General features: G+C 50.8%; 1 protein-coding gene across 1 annotated transcript; it reads right to left on the reverse strand.

The window, feature by feature from the left end:
- Positions 1-464: 464 nt before the first annotated feature.
- On the reverse strand, positions 465-19,307 carry LOC133346683 (ammonium transporter Rh type C-like). The gene is made up of 10 exons (XM_061558471.1): positions 18,433-19,307; positions 12,756-12,945; positions 11,127-11,277; positions 9,875-10,022; positions 7,526-7,692; positions 6,626-6,763; positions 6,244-6,380; positions 5,615-5,730; positions 5,325-5,398; positions 465-3,230 (listed from the first exon to the last, which is right to left on the reverse strand). The coding sequence occupies exons 1-10, from the start codon at positions 18,617-18,619 to the stop codon at positions 3,132-3,134; spliced, it is 1,407 nt and encodes a 468-aa protein (XP_061414455.1). The 5' UTR covers positions 18,620-19,307; the 3' UTR covers positions 465-3,131.
- Between the last annotated feature and the right edge of the window lie 1,871 nt (positions 19,308-21,178).

The following is a 21,178-nucleotide window of genomic DNA, read 5'->3' on the forward strand; positions in this document are numbered from 1 at the left end:
GGAGCGTCTATTTAAGCTGGGTTGGAGGGGGAAGAGCGCCTTGACAAAATAATTTGCATATCAAGAGGAATTTAGCATATTTATGGGAAATCCAGATATGCGATTAGTACTACTTGTGAAATGCGTAGGAGGTGGGCGGGGGATTTAAAGTCATATTATTATTTCCATTCTACGTGACTTTACCGAAAGAACCAAGAAGAAGAATAATAATTATAAACCACAGACCTTGTATTCATCTTGGGTCCCGCGCCAGGCCATAAGAACGTGGAATTTCTACAACGGACTCTGCAAGGCTGCACGGGGATATAGCGTTTCCCCCTCGCACGCGCGAGGTTTTCTTCGGGTGTTCCCGTTTCATCCCACTGCTGAATTGAGCAGCAATTCGCTTTGGCGTTTTCTTTTTTACCTTGGCTCGACACAGCCACCGTTAGCAGGGCACAGTAAAGAGAGTCGAAGCACAGGCGTTGAAAATGACTGCTTTATATCAACACCCACGTACAACAAAAAAGCGATTCTTAATCTGAGCGCACGCTCGCCTGTATTATCGCAGGCAATATTCACTACATCCGAAACATTTAAACAGATGCTGAAACACTTGCAATATAATAATTATTATCATCAATATTACAACAATCATATGCTTTCTCAGTACATTCCAATTTCCGCGAGAAACGCTCCCATAAGTATCCCCTTCCTGCCGTTATTTCAGTTTTATCTCAATAAAATATATATATGTGTTTGTTAAAAGATATGTTTAGTAGAGAGCGCGGCGATCCGACCAATTAACCATTCGATTCCCATACTGCACCGCGATTACAACACGCAATGGAACTCCCTCCCAAATCGCCCGAGTCAACAAAACGTGTTCAACTCGTAATCTACTACAACTTTAAAAGTGCTGCTTGTTGCTGACCGCCTGTCGTTTTGGGAGGGGGGGCTGTTAGTCAGAAATCTTGATGCAAGTTAAATACATAAATACACACTGCTGAGTGTGCATTGGTGAGGGCGAGGAAAGGAGCCAGAACGGGTTCAGGTATCATTACTAGCCACTGATGATAGCCGTGACTGCACAGTATTATACGGTGGCTAGGAAATGTTAACTACCTCGCCTGGTATACAGGAGGTCGTGGGTTCGAGCCCGACCCTTGACACCTGCTGCTGTATATTTGGAGTTTGCGTCTTTCTCTCTCTCTCTCTCATCATCATCAAGGTGGCTAGGAGATGTTAACTACCTCGCCTGGTATACAGGAGGCCCTGGGTTCGAGCCCAACTCTGACGCCTGCTGCTGTATATTTGGAGTTTGCGTGTCTCTCTCTCTCTCCGTGGTCACGTGGAATTTTCTCCGGGTCCTCCGATTTTTCCCTCCGCATTTAGAATCGTTATACATTTCCACACGATGATAAGCCACGTCGCTGAGCTCGCATTTGTGGCCAGGTCGATTCTGAAAAAGAGCTCCATAGAGCTCTGTGGGCCTTGCCTGGTAAAATAATAAAAAAACTAATTTAGTTTAAATTACTTTATTTACTTCGTTATCCAGGAAAGCCACGTTGAGCTGTCTGACGCTCTCTTTCAGGAGGTTCCCACTCAAGCGACATTGCATCTTTATTTAAAGACGTTTTCAGCCAATTCACGACGAGTTGTGTTTAGTAAACGAGCAGTGGGGAGGAATGCGGAGGGCCCGGAGAAAACCCACGCGTTGCGAGGGGGCAACGCTCAATCCCCCGTACAGATGGAAACAGATGGCGATTAGTCCACTTGCTCAGCACTGCTTTGTCCTGGCGAGCCAGGGGTAGATAGGCACCCCCTCGATGCCCGCGGGGAGGGAGTTTCACAACATCTGAGTGTGCGGTGATCCATCAACCCTAACATCCACGGTGCTGGATTACAGGCCACGTGCAGCATTGCCACCACCGCTTCAACGTGGACATCACATTTACCGGCTGATAAGAAACGATATCCGATCGATCACACACAGGAAGCAAGTCAAGTGGGCAATACCACTCGTGAAAAAACAACGTTAATATAATTGTCAATCTTTAAACAGATATGTATACGCATTTTTTTATCCTTTCACCATCATTTGTTTCTCTTTGGTTTATTTTAAGCTTCACATTTGTACGAAACATCAGGCGGGTGCAGGCGTGCAACGACTGACGTTTTTTTCACGTTGAACAGGGAACTGTGGTCAACTTGTGAAGAAGTGCAGTGGTGGGTGGTGCAGAGCACAATTTGGGGGAACCCTTGAATGAATATTATTTAATCGTTAATTATGACTATATAATCATTGTTATAATTCCACCTGTTTACCCAGGAACTCCTCACCGAGGGTCCTTCCAATTATTGTTTTGTTTGCAGTAGGGCGGGCGATGATTGCTGTCAGCACAATCCCGATTGAGTTAGAAAAGTAATTGGAGAGGTAAAACAACAAAAAATGTGGACACTTAGACCGCGATGCTGGAAGGCAAACGGGCAACACTTGCGAATGAGATCACGGGAACTTTGACCACCCTATGACAGCCGGTACAGCACACGAGATGGGGGGGAGGGGGGAGTTGCCAGCACCACGCCCGACCGTCTTTGTCTCCCTAGTTGCTGATGGTTACATACCAGCGCCACCTACTCATTTAAGACTGAGTCGACGCACACAAAGACCGAGACAAAGATCCCCAGTATAGCCTTAAACAGACTGTTGGGGCAAGTGCTGATAGCGAGCACCTATGAAGTCCGATGCGCGCGCACACACACACGTACACGTAACAAAACACAGACAAAGATGTCCCGTATAGCCTTATCAGACTTCTGGGGCAAATGCTGTTAGCGAGCACTTATGAAGGCTGGCACGGCACACGAGGGAGTGGGTGGACAACACCACGCCCAGCCGCCTTTGTCTCCCCAGTGGCGATGTTTACACACCACCGCACCAGGTACTCATTTTAGGCTGAGTCGACCTAGGGGAGGCCCACGACCGGTTCAGATAATCGTCACTGGTGTTATGCCGTGAGCGGGAATCGAACCCGGGTAGCCGGGTTCGTAGCGCAGCGCGCTAACCGCTGCACCACCGCTCCCCCAACACGCACACACACACGTACAAACACACACACGCAAGCACCACACCTCGCTTCTCGCTGGCACTAAGAATCAACCTTGGAGTTCTCGATCGTCATCTGGAAGTCCTGGTTGTTGCGGTCTTTAGGCGCCGGACTGTGATCCTCCTCGTCGCTCCCGGGCACCTGCAGAGTGGAGGACGAGGTGAGGCGGGCAACACTGGGGCTGACTCGCCCCCGACACAACACAGGCGCAGGTGCGGCCGCTGTAAATATTAAGCGAACACGCGTTCAGAGCGGTGGTCTTTGTTGCAAGGCCCGTGGGCCGTTGGCGGCCCCTGATGGCCTTGAGTGCGTCCCCCCCCCATCCCCCGGCAATACACAAGATGTGGAAACACGCCCTTGCAGGCGGTGTGGCGGCCCTCACGCCGATGTTGTCTTAACGGCGAAAGTGCCCCCCCCCCCCCCGCCCTCTGAAAATAAGTGAAGAACATTGGTTTCGAGAATTTAGCTGCTACAAATGTCCACGTGATGATAAGCCACCATCATTTGTGATGGACAGGTCGATTCTGATAAAGAGCTCTATATATATAGCTTAGTGTGCCTTGCCCGGTATAAAAAAATAACTAGTTTAGTTTAAATTACTGTTTTTTTTTTTGTTAGGCAGTCTATTCTTAGTCTCAAGCCTCACCTTACCATATTAATAATAAGTATGCGGCCCTTGCCCCACGACCTTCTCCAACCATTATATAAACGGAGTGGTAGCTCCTGCAATCTCTCATTTACTTGATACAGCTGTCGTGGCTGTGACGGTACCACCTGAAGACGGAAGCTTGTGTTGCCTCCGAAACGTCGTGATTTTTATTTTATTTTACTTTTAAATGTTTTTACCTACGTGACTTTACCGAAAAAACCTAAGAATATAAATTTAAATTACTGTGTTTACGTCGTTATCCAGGAAAGCCACGCTGACCTGTGGGACTCTCTCTCTTTCAGGAGGTTCCCACTGCTGCGACATTGCACATTTATTTAAAGACGTTTTCAGCCAATTCACGACGAGTTGTGTCTAGTATACATAGCTCAGTAGGTCTTATCTGCTAAAATTTAAAATCGTCAACAAATTACATGCTCACCCCACTGCTGGCGGAGAGGGGCCTCCATTATAGCGGGCGTTTTGTCTACTCCACCACAACTGACCAGGTCACGTTGGAATACGCACCCACAGTTTACTCCACCGCACGCGAGCCCTGACGATCGCCGACTAACCGGTGAACCCATTAACGCTGCTGCCGGGTTGGGCAGAAGGCGGTATGGGACAACCATTAAACGAAAAATTCGCCCCCCAATGTTTCAACTGCCCAGCCGGGAGACGGGACTCGAACCCTCTAGACTGCGAGCCAAGTGCCCTCGCACCTCCGATTATTACGGTTGGCTATGTTCGGTGCGAAAGTAATGTTCAACATACATAATACGACCACCATCACCCCTGTGGCCAGGGGTAATGGTGATCGGGCTGCCGGGGCATATCACGCACTGTGTGCCCCCCCCCCGCTCCCCCCCCCCCCGACGTTTTCCAAATAAACCGGAAATATTGCATCTGACACCGCAACGTCAAAGCCTGTGGGGCCCCCCAAAGCGTGGGGCCCGGGGCGGTCGCCCTGAATCGCCGTGACCCTAGAGAGACGGCAGCCTCCTCACTCCGTAAGATTCGGCCTTGAAAGTGACACGCGTTGAGGAGACTGCGGTACGTACTGTACATGCCCTACGAACAGCAGTAGACGTGCGATCTCCCTGTGTATTGTGGCCTGAGTAACATGGTGGTGAGTAGGACAGGAGGGCGATCAATGGTCTTGTTTGTGGGGGAGGGGAGGGGAAGGGGGGTGAGCACCATTACGATGGGGGGGAGGGGTGGTTGAGAAAACATTTCCATGATGACTTAAAGCTTCCGTGACTGCAGGAATTCATATTCTTTGGGTCTTTCGGTAAAGTCACGTAGATAAGTTCAAAGAAAATAACCAAAAGATAACAAACCAAAAACTACGACGATTAGATGACAACACAAGCGATCGTCATCAGGGAGGCATGACAGACGATCACTTGTGTTGTGGACGAAACGTCGTAGTTTTTGTTGTTGTTATTTCATTTGTGTTGTTATTTTCTTTGAACCAACCTCCGTGACTTTACCGAAAGAATATTGGCGCGAGGTTCGAGCGACTCGCGTGGGAGTGCGTGAGCGACGTTGGCCGAGGCGACCCTGGCGGCGACCCTGGTGGCGCTCACCTCCCAGTACGACTCGTCCTGAAAGCACTCCTCGTCTTCAGGGAAGTCCCAGATCGGCAGCTTCAGCAGGAAGCCTTTCAGAGACAGCAGCAACGCGAGGCAGCGTCAGGCGCAGCTGTCGCTGCGACGGCTCTCAAGCACGCACGGCTGTTGATTGGCACGACGCAAGCCACCCACGTCCCTCCACACTCGATGCTATCAATATTCGCCGATTCGATATTCGCGGATTCGATATTCGCGCCGCCTGTCGGATCAGTGCCCCGCGAATACCGAGGGCCCACGTGACCCACCTACGATGGTCCCACCCACAAGACCCATCGCCATGGAGACCATGGTGCCAGCCATCTGGTACCCGCCGATTCGCCTGTCCGGATATTCCTTGAGGACAGGGAAGGTTTCGGTGAGCCTGTAAACGGCAAACAACAACGAACGTCAATCTCACCGTTACTAAACCTGAACTTAACTCGCCGTGACGTCACCTCACTCACACTCACTCTCACTCACTCATCCCTCCACCTGTTCCTACGCTCACTCACCCACCCACCGCTTCACCCAACACTCGCCGACCCTCACCCATCCTCACCTACCTGATGGATGTGTAGCTTTATTCGTCTCTGGCTATACTCCTGTTGATGATGGTGACGATTTGCCCTTCACGCTGGTGCATCTCAGAGCACTTTGCACGCAATAAGTGGCTTCCATCGCATCTCGCATACAACATTTAAAAGGGCCCCCCCAGTGGCTGCCGTCTCTGTGCAGCACAAGGTGCCTCAGTCCCCGTCCTGCGTGCGGGCATTCATCTGCCGGGAGGGGGCGATGATTGCCGCTGTGTGTAATCCCAATTGAGTTATTTTGTTGAACTCTGGGTGGGCTCTGTGTGTACTCTGGGTGTACACTGGGGGAGTGGAGGCGCGCTCACCCGAGGCCGTAGGTGCCGCTGTTGGTGGCGGTGGCGGCTGTGACGGCCCCCACGATGCCACCGATGAAGCCCGGCATGGCGTGCAGGTTGTGGATGCCGCACGTGTCCTGGATCTTGAGCTTGGAGTCCAGCAGGGGCTGTCACGTGGTGGAGAGCCGGGGGTCCAACGTTAGGAAGTTTTATTTTATTTATATAATATATAATCGTCACGATTCCGGGGGTCATTGGCCCGTAGGTGTAACGCGTAAATATATGAAGCTTGAACGAATTGCAATTAATGATGATAATGTTGCTGATGGTGATCATGGCATCTAGTCAGATGATAATGCTGCTGCTGATGATATTGCTGCTGCTGCTCATGCTGATGACGATGACGACTCACAGAGAGATACTTGAAGCCCAACGTGGAGATGGTTCCGGCGATGAAGCCCACGATGAGCGAACCGTACGGCGTCACCATCATCTCCCCGGCCGTGCCCATCGCAACCCCCCCCGCCAGCGTCGCGTTCTGGATGTGGACCTGAGACACACCGGGAGGGGGTGGGGAGGGGGGGGGGGAGGACAACACGAGTAGGACACGTGGAGACACGGGAGCACAGCGACATGGGGGCACTGAGGGTTCAGCGGTGGTGAGATGTGAACTGCCCACTGAGCTGTACAGCTCTTTTTCTGAAGCAACGTGGCCACAAACTCTGGCTCGACCAAGTGGCTTATCACGGAGAAATGTATCGCAGCCAAAATACTCTCAACGCGTGGATGTTGAGTCTAAATGTGGAGGGAAAAAGCAGAGGGCTGGGATACAAATCCGCGTGACCGCATGGAGAGAGACATACAAACTCCAAATATACAGCAGGCGTCGGGGTCGGCATCAAACCTACAACCTCCTGCATACCAGGCGAGGTCGTTAACATCTCGCCACCGTAGCCACTCATACACAGGTCGACTCATACACAGGTAGACATATACACAGGTAGACATACACAGGTCGACTCATACACAGGTAGACTCATACACGGGTCGACTCATACACAGGTAGACTCATACACAGGTCGACTCATACACAGGTATACTCGTACACAGGTAGACTCATACACAGGTAGACTCATGCACAGGTCGACTCATACACAGGTAGACTAATACACGGGTCGACTCATACACGGGTTGACTCATACACAGGTAGACTTATACACAGGTAGACTCATACACAGGTAGACTCATACACAGGTAGACTCATACACAGGTCGACTCATACACGGGTCGACTCATACACGGGTCGACTCACCATGTCGAGTTTGCCGTGCTTGTCGGTGAGGCTGGATATCGCGTAGGTCATGACCACGGAGGCCATGAGCGAGTAGTAGGTGTTGATGGAGGCCCGGTGCTGGTCAGCGCCCGCTGCCGAAATCGCCGAGTTGAAGCTCGGCCAGAAGAGGAAGAGGAAAATGGTCCCTGCGTGCGGGACAGCCGTCGGGGTCGTCAGGCGGGCAGGAGGGGGGCGGGTCACGGGGTGGAAGTGTTGGGGGGGGGCGGGTGCGAAGATGGGGGGGGGGACATGGAGCGGGGAGCGGTAGTGTAGCGGCAGCGCTGCGCTGCGCTACGAACCCAGCCACCCGAGTTCAATTCCCGCTCAACACCGGGTGACGGTTACCTGAACCGGTCCTGGGCCTCCCCTAGGTCGACTCAGCCTTAAATGAATACCCGGTGCGGTGTGTAAACATGGCTGCTGGGGAGGCAAAGGCGGCCGGGCGTGGTGTTGGCCACCCATCCCCTCGTGTGTCGTGCCGGCCTTCATGGGTGCTCGCTAACAGCACTTGCTCCAAAATTCTATTAAGGCTACACGGGGGATTTTTGCCTTTGATGTGGATTGAGGCAAATCCACAAATAGCAGCTATCATCATCATTATCATGTCATCAAATATCATCATCAGCAGCAGCAGCAGCATTGTCGTCATTACCATTCTCACCATCTTCATTGAAATCAAATCATCGTCGTCATCATTGAATTCTGGCCAATTAAGTGAGAGCGAAAATTTACGCGGCAGTCGTTGGGAACCGAGGCGAGACCTCCGACTCACTGCGCTTTTTTGAACGCCGGTTAATCACGGAAGGCCACACGCCCAGATTGGAACCCAATCGCTCTCAGCAGTGCCGACTCAAAGCACGGAACTGTAAGCCACCTCTTCATAGGTTTAGAGTATTTATCTGCGATACATTGCAACGCAATGAGCCACTTCGTTGGGCTATCATTTGTGATGACCAGGTCGCTTCTAAAAATATATATAGCTCAGTGGTAGGCCTTAAATGAGTATAGTTGGGGTTTTTTTGTAGATACACAGCGAGTGAGTTTAACACTTATGCTTTCGCGACCAATATTTCTATATATATAAAAGTAAAAAATTGTCTGTTTGTGGGTTTGTGTGTGTTCGCGTGCTTGCGAACAATTTGCCTCTCCAACGGTGGGGTTTACAGTCGGTATGCACTGCTTTAATCATAGCAGGTACCACCACAGTCAGTACGCACTACTGTTAGATGTTTAAGAGAAGTTTTGAAATATTTTTAAGACCCGGGTAACGGCGGGTACTTCCCGCTAGTTTATAATAAAGGGTTATATCGCGTAAGTATAAATGTGTCGTAACTCTCCACCACCCGACACAGCCAATTAGTAAGGGATTTGTCGAGTAAACAAAACGCCAATTGGTTACTACTTCAGCCCACCGGTATGTTGGAGAGCAAATCCACAACATTTACAATTTGAGTACGAAGTTTCGCTGGTCATTACATCCAGCATCATCGGGCGATTTGCCAGAATAGTGAAGCAATCCACCTGGTTCCAAGTCTTAAATAGAGCAGCAGCAGCAGGAGGACGTCATCACAGCGAGTGAGTCGTATGCATCCGTAGCAAACAGGGCCAATGCGTCCCAACGGAGAGGCGACACTTCTCCGGCACGTCGCGCGCGTGCACGAGCGCCGTGTTTGCAGACGGGATTTATCTTCGAGACGGAACGTAAACAGCCGGTGGGGGATTTGCCGCCCACATATTAGCGGTGGCCTACGCGCGTGCGTGCGTGTGTGCGAGCACGCACGCGCGCGTGCGTAGGCTGCAGCGCGCGGAGCGGTGGGTGCAGTGGTTAGCGCGCGACGCTCATCGAACCTGGCCACCCGCGTTTCGATCCTCGCCCACGGCCAACACCAAAGTGCTCGCTAACAGCACTTTGCCCCAACAGTCTATTAAGGCTATACGGGAGACCTTTGTCTGGGCTGCTACCCCTGATCTTTGTCTTTGCACTTGCTGGCTGGCTGCTGCGCTACGAACCCGGCGACCCGAGTTCGATTTTCCCGCTCACGGCCATCAACACCGAGTGGCGATTATCTGCACCGGTCTTGGGCCTACCCTAGGTCGACTCGTGTCTTGTTTTTTTGTCCTTCACCCCCCCCCCCCTGCAACTCCAATGAGCAACGGTTAACTACATGGGGGGGGGGGGGGTGCGATTAGCAGTTCAACCCGCGTACATACACACGAGTACCTGGCGCGGTGCGTAAAACATCGCTGTACCCTAGGGACAGCTCTGATCCTGCGCAGGAACGAGACTGAACCCCTTTGCCGCGAGTGAGAAGAAGTGAGCGCACGCACCGATCATCGCGAAGACGTCCGAGTGGTAGACGGAGCCGTTCTTGGAGTGCCCGTTCTTGAGTCCCGGGCGGTAGAGCACGCGCGACACGGCGAGTCCGAAGTACGCGCCGAACGTGTGGATCGTCATGGAGCCGCCGGCATCGTTGCACTGCACCACAACAACGGCGATGACAACAGCGGCCACGTGGCGTCAACAATTGCCTACGTGACTTTACCGAAAAAACCTAAGAATATGAATCCTTGCAGTCACGAAAGCTTCAAATCTAGAATTGCCTCAAGCTCTGCGGCGCTCCTTTGTGTTATAGTCAGGTGACATCGGGCAGGAAACCGGAGCACCCACAGAAAACCCACGCACGCGAGGGGGCAACGCTCTATCCCATACAGATGGAGCAAATGCAATACGCATTTGCTGTACTGCCTTCTCCTGGCCACGTCCACGGGAGGTTCGTGGTGCGGCGCGCTAACCGATGCACCACCGCTTCACCACCAGCGTCATTGCACAACTGAATGACTGCAACAATAACAACTACAATAACAACAACACGAGATTATTGGCGTCCGTCCATACAATGAATGGCAACAGCAGCAGCAGCAGCAAACGTGTGGCTATAGCAATTCTGACATTCCTACACCCTCTTGGAAAAGAGTCGCAACAACAACAAGAAGAGTTGCACGTGGTTGACCGGCTGTGCAAGAGTGGGCGGCCACAATACCTGTAGGCTGAGAGCCAATGGGGTCAAGCGATTCGCGTCCGAGAGTGACAAACTCTCCATCTACGGCGGCCTCCTGGGACAATGCGCACTTTCAAGATGAGGCATCAACGGCGGCGCTTCACCGCTGCTTCATCTAAACAACGATGGCGCGGCCGGGCGCGTGTTACATTGACGAACTGTGATGCTGAACCGCAACGCAATGCAAAGCAACCGTACGGACCGCGAGTAATCCTATAACTCGACTGACCTCCGTCAAACGGCTGCTGGATGAATGCCTACCCGCCTCTTACGGTTGCAGCCTCTTAGGTATCTATATATAAACAAGTGCGAGTGAGAACGAAGATGGGTCAATAAGGGGAGGGTGAGTGAGTGAGGATGGTGGTGATGATGATGACGGTGATAAGAGTGAGTGAGCGAGTGAAAACGAGGAGGAGGGATGAGGAGGGTGAGTGATAATGCCGATGATGACGGTGATAAGAGCGAGCGAGCGAGTGCGAACGAGGAGAGTTGAGGGCGAGGAGGGTGGGATGAGCTCGCACCCTGAGGAGGTGCAGGACGATGTACTCGTTGACCGCGTACAGAGTGATCTGCGGCAGGGCCATGAAGAGAAGCTGCACCGGGGTGGTCTTGCCCAGCAGGGCGCCGAACGCGATGAGCACGGAGCCCACGCAGAAGTCGGCGTTGATCATGCTGAGCGTACACGGGAGACACACATACGCATTGCATATGTACGTATGTTGAACTTCTTTCGCACCGTACGTAGCCAACCATGCTGAACGGAGGTGTAGGGGGAAGGACAACAAACTAAACACCAAAAGGAGTTCTAAGGAAATGAGTTTGTCAATCTAGATGATTTAAGAGCGCATAGCTCCAGTGGCATCCTCATATCGGAAGGGAGAACGTTCCAGACGGCCGCAGAAGCGCATCTCTGAGAGCGCGCGATGGGGTGACCGCCATCTCTGTTTGATGGCCGAGCAGCCCAAAGCCGCTGCTGCTGCGAGTTTGACCAGAATTCACACACAACAACAACAACAGCAGACCAACAACAACTCGCCACTTGTGCCAGGTTATGTGCACTTGGAGGCCACGCGGGGGTGCCGTCGAAGGCTCGCTGGCGAGGAGGTCACGGGACACACACACAGACACACACACAGACACACACAGACAGACACACACAGACACACACAGACAGACGCACACACACAGACACACTCACACAGACAGACACACACACAGACACACACACAGACACACACAGACACACATAGACACATACACACAGACACACACACATACACACACACAGACACAAACACAGACACACACACACAGACACACACACATACACAAACACAGACACACACACAGACACACACACAGACACACACACAGACACACACACACAAACACACACACACAGACACACACACACAGACACACACACACACACAGACACACACACAGACACACACACACAGACACACACACAGACACACATCTCCTTCGCCACCGCACAACCGAGCCAGCCCGGCACCCCGGCTCACGAGAGGCCATCGTGGGTTGTTGTTTTGTTTCCACTTCACAAGCCGAGCCGTGCCGCTTACGTCACGTGCAAGGAACGAGCCGAGACGATTGTAGGTTGGGGGGGGGGGTGTTGGACCATACTTCATGGTGATCAGTGCAGGGGTGGCGGAGGCGACCTACCCCGATGTGTGTGCTCCTGGGCCTCCGCTAGGTCGACTCAGCCTTAATTAGTTACCTGGTGCGGTGTGTGGGGAGACAAAGGCGGCTGGGCGTGGTGCTGGCCACCCACCCCCTCGTGTGCCGTTCTGGCCTTCATAGGTGCTACTCGCTAACAGCACTTGCCCCAGCAGTCTGTTAAGGCTATACGAGGGATCTTTGTCTTTTGCTATTTGATGCATTGCACGACTGTGATTAATTGTATGTCTCTGTAATGATTCCATGGATCGTGTGTTCGAGTGATTGCTTGAAAAATTATCTGTCTGTGCGATTTGATTATTGCTTGTCTGAGCGTTAGACTGGTTTACTGATGGATTGTTTGATTGGTTGTGGAATAAATTGTAACAGCACTTGCCCCTACAGTCTGTTAAGGCTATACGGGGGGGGGGGATCGTTGTCTTTGTTTCTTGTTTGCAGTGCCCCCTCACTTGATGACTCCGACTCGGATCTTGCCGTCCGGACCCAGGTGCCAGAACCAGCCCTGCATGAGCGTGGCCCACTGGATGCCGAAGGCGGCGAGGAAGAAAGTGGCTCCCACGCTCGTGAAGCCGTAGCGCTTGAGGAAGGTCATGAGGAAGCCGAAGCCAATGAAGATCATCACGTGCACGTCCTGGAAACCTGCGGTGGGTTCACGGCGACGAAGGTGTTGGGGGAGGAGGAGGAGGAGGAGGGAGGGAGGAGGCGTCAGTGGGAATCAGAAGGAGGTGGTGGAGGAGGGAGGAGGAAGAGACACAAAGACGCGTTTATGCGAACGGGGTCAACCAGGCGTATATTTTAAGCGATTTGTTTACATTTCTTATACTTTGCACTCCTATCCTGTTCATTTCATATGGGTTCATATTCTTGGTTCAAGAATTCTTGGTTCAAGAATATGAATCCCTGCAGTCACGAAAGCTTTAAATAAACATTCGTATGGGTTGTTGTTTGTAACGCTCTGATCCATCCCTAATGGACAAAGAGCTTCACGGCTCATCGGATTCCTCCACTATAAATAAAAAAATGCTGATTCAGATTTCGTGTTCATGCCGTGTCCATTAACTCTCGCTGCCGTGTTTGTCTGCCGGCAGAGCCATCATTGAAAGAGAGCTGCAAGCTTCAATGGGGGTAATTTACTCGGAAACAACAATAATAATCGACTTCTGATTCTGACACGTCTGACTTCGGAGGGGAGGCACGTGGTGAATGGGTGACGCAGTGGTTGGCACTCGTGCGCTACGAACTCGCCCGCCCTCCAGTGGCTTCCGTTCACGGGCCACGGATAACATCAGTGGGCATAAGCGATTCGCGCGAAACCAACAAACACCTCCTCCCCTCCTCCTCATCCTGCCTCGAGACCTGCGCCTCGCTCCCCCAAGCCGCACCGAGTAGAGTGGGCGGCGAAGGTCGGTCGGTCAAACAGCTCCCGCTACGGAACACGGCGCAGCGGAGGCCTTCATCCAGCAGTGGATGTTGACCGTGGCCTCTAAAGCGGTAGTGGCAGAGCTGTGCACGGACCTAAAACGAAGCTCCCACCGAGCGTTGCTGGGTCACTCCAATGTTCGTCAATAACAACAACAACAACAACAAATAACACGAGCATCTCTCTTGCATATGAAGAAGGGTCATTGCCCGAAACGTCGCCCGTTTTTTTCCTCGTGGAGCAGCGTTGCTATTAACGGACGAATGCTGCGCAGGGGGTCTCTGCGGTTGGCAGCGGTGCTCTGTGGACCGATTTGCCAACGCAGCATCACGAACAAAACGTCACTCAAACGTCTCTGGGCGCTCTTCATGGTCACGCGTTCTCAACAACAGCGTGCGCGTTCTGCACGGGGCGGTGCGTCTCGTGTTGGTGCTCTGTGCTGGGTGTGTGCTTGCGCGCCATTGCACCCCTGCCCTTGCTTATCGTACCGCACTAGTACAACAGCAACAAAATATTAAAGTTTTACAGGCTGGCTGGCTGCCTGGCTATGATGACGCGCGGTGGTGACGTCACCGCAAACATCTGCGCGGGCAGTGCACGTGGTTATTTGCCGGATAGCGAGACGATGAACGTCGCTAACAAATGAAAAAAAACGAGCAGCGAAATACTTAAAGAGGAACAAAAATACAACGTCTGACGAAGCAGCCTCTTTAAAATGTATTTTCACGAGAGGAGTCCTGCAAGAGTCGACAGAGAAAGCAGCAGTAGCAAAAGGCAGCAGCAGCAACAGCAGCAGTAGCAACAGCAGTATCAACAGCAGTAGCAACAGCAGCAGCAGCAACGGCAGTAGTAACACCAACAGCGGTAGCAACACTAGCAGCAGTAGCAACATCAGTAGCAACAGCAGCAGAAGTAGCAAGAACAGCAGCAGCAAAGGTAGTAGCAGAAGTAGCAACAGTTGCAACAGCAGCAGAAGTAGCAACAGCAGCAGCAGCAACGGCAGTAGCAACACTAGCAGCAGAAGCAACACCAGCAGCAGTAGCAACACCAGCAGTAGCAACACCAGCAGTAGCAACAACAGTAGCAACACTATCAGCAGTAGCAACACTAGCAGCAGGAGCAACACTAGCAGCAGTAGCAACAGCAGTAGCAACAGCAGCAGCAGCAACGGCAGTAGCAACACTAGCAGCAGGAGCAACAGCAGTAGCAACAGCAGCAGCAGTGGAAACAACAGCACCCACAGCAGCAGACACTATTGCACAACTGGAGACACTTGATCAGCTTCGACTCGTGCAGGAGTCGGCATCCTGCGGCTCCCAAGCCGCGTGTGGCTCTTTAAGGGCTGCTGCGCGGCTCTTGATAGAAAAGGAAATGGCTCTTCTTGTTATTTTGGTTGGCGACCCCTGACCATGGGAGTCCAGTTCACCATGTGAGTCCAGTTTACCATGGAAGTCCAGTTCACCATGGGAGTCCAGTTCACCATGAAAATCCAGTTTACCATGGAAGTCCAGTTCACCATGGGAGTCCAGTTCACCATGTGAGTCCAGTTCACCATGGGAGTCCAATTCATCATGGGAGTCCAATTCATCATGGGAGTCCAGTTTACCATGGGAGTCTAGTTCACCATGGGAGTCCAGTTCACCATGAAAGTCCAGTTCGCCATGGGGGTCCAGTTCACCATGGGAGTCCAGTTCACCATGGGAGTCCAGTTTACCATGCGAGTCCAGCTTACATTGGGAGTCCAGTTCACCATGGGAGTCCAGTTCACCATCGGCAGGGATTGGCTCATGAAGGACTGCTTAGTGACTATGTATTAAAGGTCCCCACCGTCTCGCATTCACCACATTGTGCATTGCGGCTCTTGAAACATTGGGGGGGTGGGGGGTTGCCGATGTGGAAAACATCGGCCGCGTTTGGTGGTCACTTTTTAAAGAAAAAAATGTCAATGTGACAAAATTTCACCTCGATTACACTTCCTCTAAGTTCAGAGCTAAAAATATATTTTAAAAACCCCACTCTACTTGTCTTTCTGTCTTTTTTTCTGTTTTGTTACAAGGCAGTTTTCCGGAAACATATGTTTTTTAAATATATACATACATATAGTTTGCTTAGCAAACATATGAAATCGTGAAAATGTTATATGCATGCCAAAAAAATTGCGCGTGTGAATCGCTTAAACGTCACAATTACAATTTCGACAGCGGAAACTTCACAAAAGTGCTGCACGTTTGGGTGAGACCGACGTTCACCCTTAACATCCAGATTGTCCCGAGCGATCACGCTCGACCCCCACTATCACTTCTTCTAGATTTGAAGCTTTCGTGACTGCAAGTATTCATATTCTTAGGTTTTTTCTGTAAAGTCACGTAGGTTAATTAAAATGAATAAAAGTAAAATTTAAAAAATAAATAAAAATAAAGAAACGTCGTGATTTTTATTTTATTTTTATTTTACTTTTATTAATTTTAATTATTTTTTTAACTACGTGACCCCACTATCACGTCTGTGCCTCGAGAATTCCAACTCTGTCGCCCACCACGAAGAGCCTCGTTGGAACCGGCAGCACTCACTCTGTCCCGCGATCGTCTGTACTCATCATGCAAACCACAGAGGCTAGGAGATGTTAACCACCTCGCCTGGTATGCAGGAGGTCGTGGGTTCGATCCCGACCCTGACGCCTGCTGTATTTTTGGAGTTTGCGTGTTTCTTTTAATCACCACCACGGTGGCTAGGAGATGTGAACCAGTGTCTTGTACTAAAGATGATTTACCTAAGTTATCAACAGAGGGTGTATATCGGATCAATTGCTTATGCGGTTAATGCTATATTGGACAGACGGGACGTAACATTAGCGTCAGACTAATAGAACACCACAGGAACATTAAATTATCTCAAACACAACTGTCGGCAGTGGCAGAACATGCTTGCCAACAAGGACACTCAATTGATTTTGATAACGTTGAAGTGTTATGCAAAATTAATTATTTCTGGCCAAGACTAATTAGAGAACCCATCGAAATTAAGAGAAATACAAATAAATTTAACCGTTCCGATAGCTACAGACTTAGCGCCAAGGATGGCACAGTCGGGTTTTTTACAATCGGGTTTAATTGTCTTTTTATATTAAACCCGATCATCTGAGATTGGGAGAAATACGGTTTAATTGGTTCTAATTGCAGAACCGCACTTCGCCAACTTCTCAACGATGGGCTTCATCCATTCCAAGCTAAGGAACTCACTGGCGCCCACGATTGTGGAGGAGAAGCTCGTGTTCATCAAGACCAACCTGCCCGCCGCATTCTAAGACTACCCCGTGCCCGACGGCCACGAGTACGATAGCAGCACTGACGAGGAAGCAGCCTAAGCCTATCAGAGTTTCGTATTCATTAAACCAGGTTTTAATTCCCCGAAATCGGGTTTATTAAAGAAAAAAACCCGATGCCTGCCGCTGGAAAAATCGGGTTTTTTCTACCCATGCTTAGCGCAGCCTGGAAGCGTATTATTAAGTAAATACACAACACCTATTACAATTCCTCATAGAGGAATCCCATACTAAGTAACTGATTACTAATCTTTTATATAATTACAATACCCCCCCCCACCTCCGCCTCTGATCTCGAAACCTGATGGGGTTCAACGATGATGAGGTCGTCCTGCTGCACTATTTAAGACCGGAAGCAGGTGGATGGCTTCACTATTCTGGCAAATCGCCCGAAGATGCTGGATGTAATTACCAGCGAAACGTCGTACTACTCAAATTGTAAATGTTGTGGATTCACTCTTCAAACACACCGGTGAGCTGAAGAAGTAACTAATTGGCGTTTTGTTAACGTGACACACTTTTTACTGATTGGCAGTGTCGGGTGGTGGAGGGTTGCGACACATTTATACTTGCGCGATCAAACCCCAAAAACCATTAATATGAATAATACTGGTCGCGAGAGCCTACGTGCTAAACTTAGTTTAAGAATAGTTTAAACCAACATCGTGATATTCCGCCTAGCACTGGTGACCAAACACAGACGGTAGCAGCTAGAACACGCTGCTCAATGACACGGTCCTTAAAAGTATAAACTATATTAATAATAGAATCGACGGTTCGAGCAATGGCCCTTCTTCATAGCACATAAGCTGTCTGGCTTTTAATACGCGACGTTTCAGGCAATGAACCTCCGTGACATAGATGCTTTCCCGGATCTCAATAGGCGACGTTTCAGTCAATGGCCCTTCATAACTAATAATCTTTCGATTTAGAGCTTTCGTGACTGCAGGGATTCATCTTCTTGGTTCTTTCGGTAAAGTCACGTAGAAGGGAAATAATGAAATAATAAAAGTAAAACATTATAAAATACAATTCTCACGACGCTGTCTTTCCGACAGACCTGTTCTTCACCTGAGGACGGCTGCTTGCGTTGTGGCCGAAACGTCGTGAGAATTATTTTATTATGTTTAATTTTTATTATTTTATTATTTCCCTTCTACGTGACTTTACCGAAAGAACTAAGACGATGAACACAGAATCTATCTGCGTGTAAGAAAAGTATCCGACGGTTCGGGGCAAGGCCCTCCTTCATAGCAGCCCAATATGGAGACGCCAGAGACGATGGAGCGGACGACAAGAGTCGTAAGACTGCAAACTTCTACATCGGATGGGACGATGACCCCCCCCCTCCTCCGCCCACCACCGAGTTGAGGACGAGGCTTACTTGGGTATCTGAAGTAGAATTCGTTCTTGGCGACTGCTTCTCCCGTCAGGTTCTTCTCGTAAGACAGAATGGGGTCCGAGAAGTCGTCGTATCGCACGAACACCCCAAAGAGCACGATCATGCTGAACTGGAAGAAGATCGCGAGCGCCGGCAAGCGGATCCTATACATCGTCGGATTAATCCCCATGATTCGGATCGCGTGCGGTCGCGCGCGGTCGCGATTTGCGTGCGGTTACGCTGCCTTGTGGCTGTCCGGCTCTGCGTGGTTGCGTGTGGTTGAGTGTGGTTGAGTGGCTGTGTGTGATTGAGTGGCTGTGTAATTGCTTGTGTGGCCGCCTGTGATTGTGCGGCTGTGATTTGCAACTTCTCACAGCGATGGTCTCACAACGCGCGTGGATTTGAAGGTGCGTAAATGTGTGTGCTTTATGTGTGAGTGGGTACGCGTCCCTATGCGTTTGCATATACGTGTGTGCTTGTGACTGCATATGCGAATATGTATATTCTGTCTGTGGGTGTGTTGGTGTATGTATATTTACATATGTGTCTGAGTGTATAGTGTGGCTGTGTACGTGTGCGTAACGAACGCGGCTCTGTATGTTTCTGCGTAGTTATGCTGTTTTTGTAAAAACAAAGATAAACGGACGATCCCACTTCAATTTTAAGACTCAATTACAACGCAACTTTGATGAGCACAATTTGTTATATCAGATATATATTTTCACACACGCAGCCTTTAACAGACTGTCGGGGCACGTGCTGTTACGCAGCGAGCACCAACGAAGGCACACACCCACACACACACACCCACACGCGCGCACTCGCTGTCGATCATGCGTGCGGTCTGCACGATCGCCCTCACTCGCATTGCCCTGTGTTCGCGTGTGCCCCCTTATATAGGAAACCGAGTACTCGAAAACCAGTCTGGCTGGCTTCTTATTCTTCTTCTTCAAAACGATATCCACAACATCTGCATCACCCGCGCTCATTCGGCTCACGTCCCAGCCCGCATCGCGTGGATTTATCTCCGTCTGACCGGTCCGAGTGGCGGGGTATATTGTTGTGTGTTGTTGTGTTGTTGTGTGTCTTCGCTGGGTGGGGAGCGGTGGGGAGCGGTTAGCGCGCTGCGCTATGAATGCGGCGACCCGGGGTTCGATTCCCGCTCACGGTTCAATAACGGTTACGATTATCTGAACCGGTCCTGGGCCTCCCCTAGGTCGACTCGGCCGCAAATGAGTACCTGGTGCGGTGTAAACATCGCCACTGGGAAGACAAAGGCGGTCGGGCGTGGTGCTGGCCACCCACCCCCTCGTGAACCATTCCGGCCCTCATAGTTGCTCGCAAACAGCATTTGCCCCAACAGTCTGTTAAGGCTATATGGGAGATCTTTGTGTGTTGATCTTTGTGTGCACGCATGCCCCAACAATCTGTTAAGGCTATACGGGGGATCTTTGTCTTTGTGCCTACAGCGAGGCGTGGGCCCCATAGGTCCATTAAAAACAAACGTGGTTTAGTCATTCCGTCACCTTCCTCTTTCAAATGCGAGGCAGGGTGTTCGTCTCCTGTTTATGTTGTGGCCTCTCAAGCCAGCGGGTGGCGATTCACATTCTTGTGGCGAGGGTGAGTCAATTCTATTTCGTGCAGGTGATTATCATTCCTTAAACTATATTTTAACAACAAAAAAGTTTTGCTGGCTGGAGACCGACAGTCACGTGCAAAGAACGTGCTGGCTGCAATTTATAATATATTTTCTTATCTAGATTTAGAATAGCGCATCATTCCCAGGCGATTTACGTAAATTAAACAATCGTACGTACAATGGTGGTGGTTGGGATAATAAAGAGAAGTGGGGTTGTTATTACAAGTGGTGGTGGTGTAGTTATGGTGACAGGAGAACCGACAGGAGTGGTTCAGGAAGAGTAGTGGTAGTGCTAGGGGTAGTGATGGGGCTAGTGATGGGGCTACTGATAGGGGTAGTGATAGGGGTAGTGATAGGGGTAGTGATGGAGCTAGTGATAGGAGTCCTGATAGGAGTAGTGATAGGGGGTTGAGTTAGGCCAGGTTGTAGCTGGGAGACGAGCGCATGGAATAGGAGCAGCCGGCTCTATTTATTTTCTTGCCGGCTTCGCCACCACCGTCAAACGCCAGGCGGCGAGGATGAGCGGCCGAGGAGATGGCAGTGGGGAGTGCCGTGGCTGCACCAGCTGCGTCTCGACACCTTGCAGCGATCCTGACCGCACGCTCTCATTCTAGACCAGGGGGGTCGGCACCTTGCGGTTTCCTGAGCCGCATGCGGCTCTTTCAGGGCTGCTTCGTGCCCGTTAATTATCAAGGACCCATGCCGTCTCGTAGTCACACTCAACGCAGCTCTGGATATATATAAATACACTTTTTTAAATCAAATTCGAATTTTTTTTTTGGCTCGTCTTGTTATTTCGTTTGCCGATCCCCTGGTCTACGCCGAGGAGAGGAAATGTCAGCTCCCGCAATATCATCATCTTCATCACCATCCGCAAGCTGCCACGCTCTCCACGGGGGGAGGAAACCCGGCCACAGTCCAGGCGTCAGAGGAGAGAGCATTGCGCTACTCCTGCGCTAGAGAGCGACTGCCCAGTCTGGGATCGATTGGGGCCAAAGCAAAAGGCAAATGATAACAACAACAACAGCAACAAAATCGACGCTCCACTCAACGACACCTGTCGCACGTACGCACGTGCTGTGCGTTGAACTTTTTTCGCGCCGTACGCGG

The sequence above is a fragment of the Lethenteron reissneri genome, chromosome 24 (genome assembly GCF_015708825.2).
Source record: "Lethenteron reissneri isolate LAM-NWPU_2019-01 chromosome 24, ASM1570882v1, whole genome shotgun sequence".
Taxonomy (NCBI): Eukaryota; Metazoa; Chordata; class Hyperoartia; order Petromyzontiformes; family Petromyzontidae; genus Lethenteron; species Lethenteron reissneri.

Excerpts from the sequence above, each read along its gene's own strand:
- LOC133346683 (XM_061558471.1), bottom strand. The coding sequence starts at position 18,619 with ATGGGGATTAATCCGACGATGTATAGGATCCGCTTGCCGGCGCTCGCG. Across the intron at positions 12,946-18,432 it reads ATTCTACTTCAGATACCCAA|GTTTCCAGGACGTGCACGTG; the intron begins GTAAGCCTCGTC and ends AACCCACCGCAG. Across the intron at positions 10,023-11,126 it reads TCGTCCTGCACCTCCTCAGG|TGCAACGATGCCGGCGGCTC; the intron begins GTGCGAGCTCAT and ends GTTGTGGTGCAG.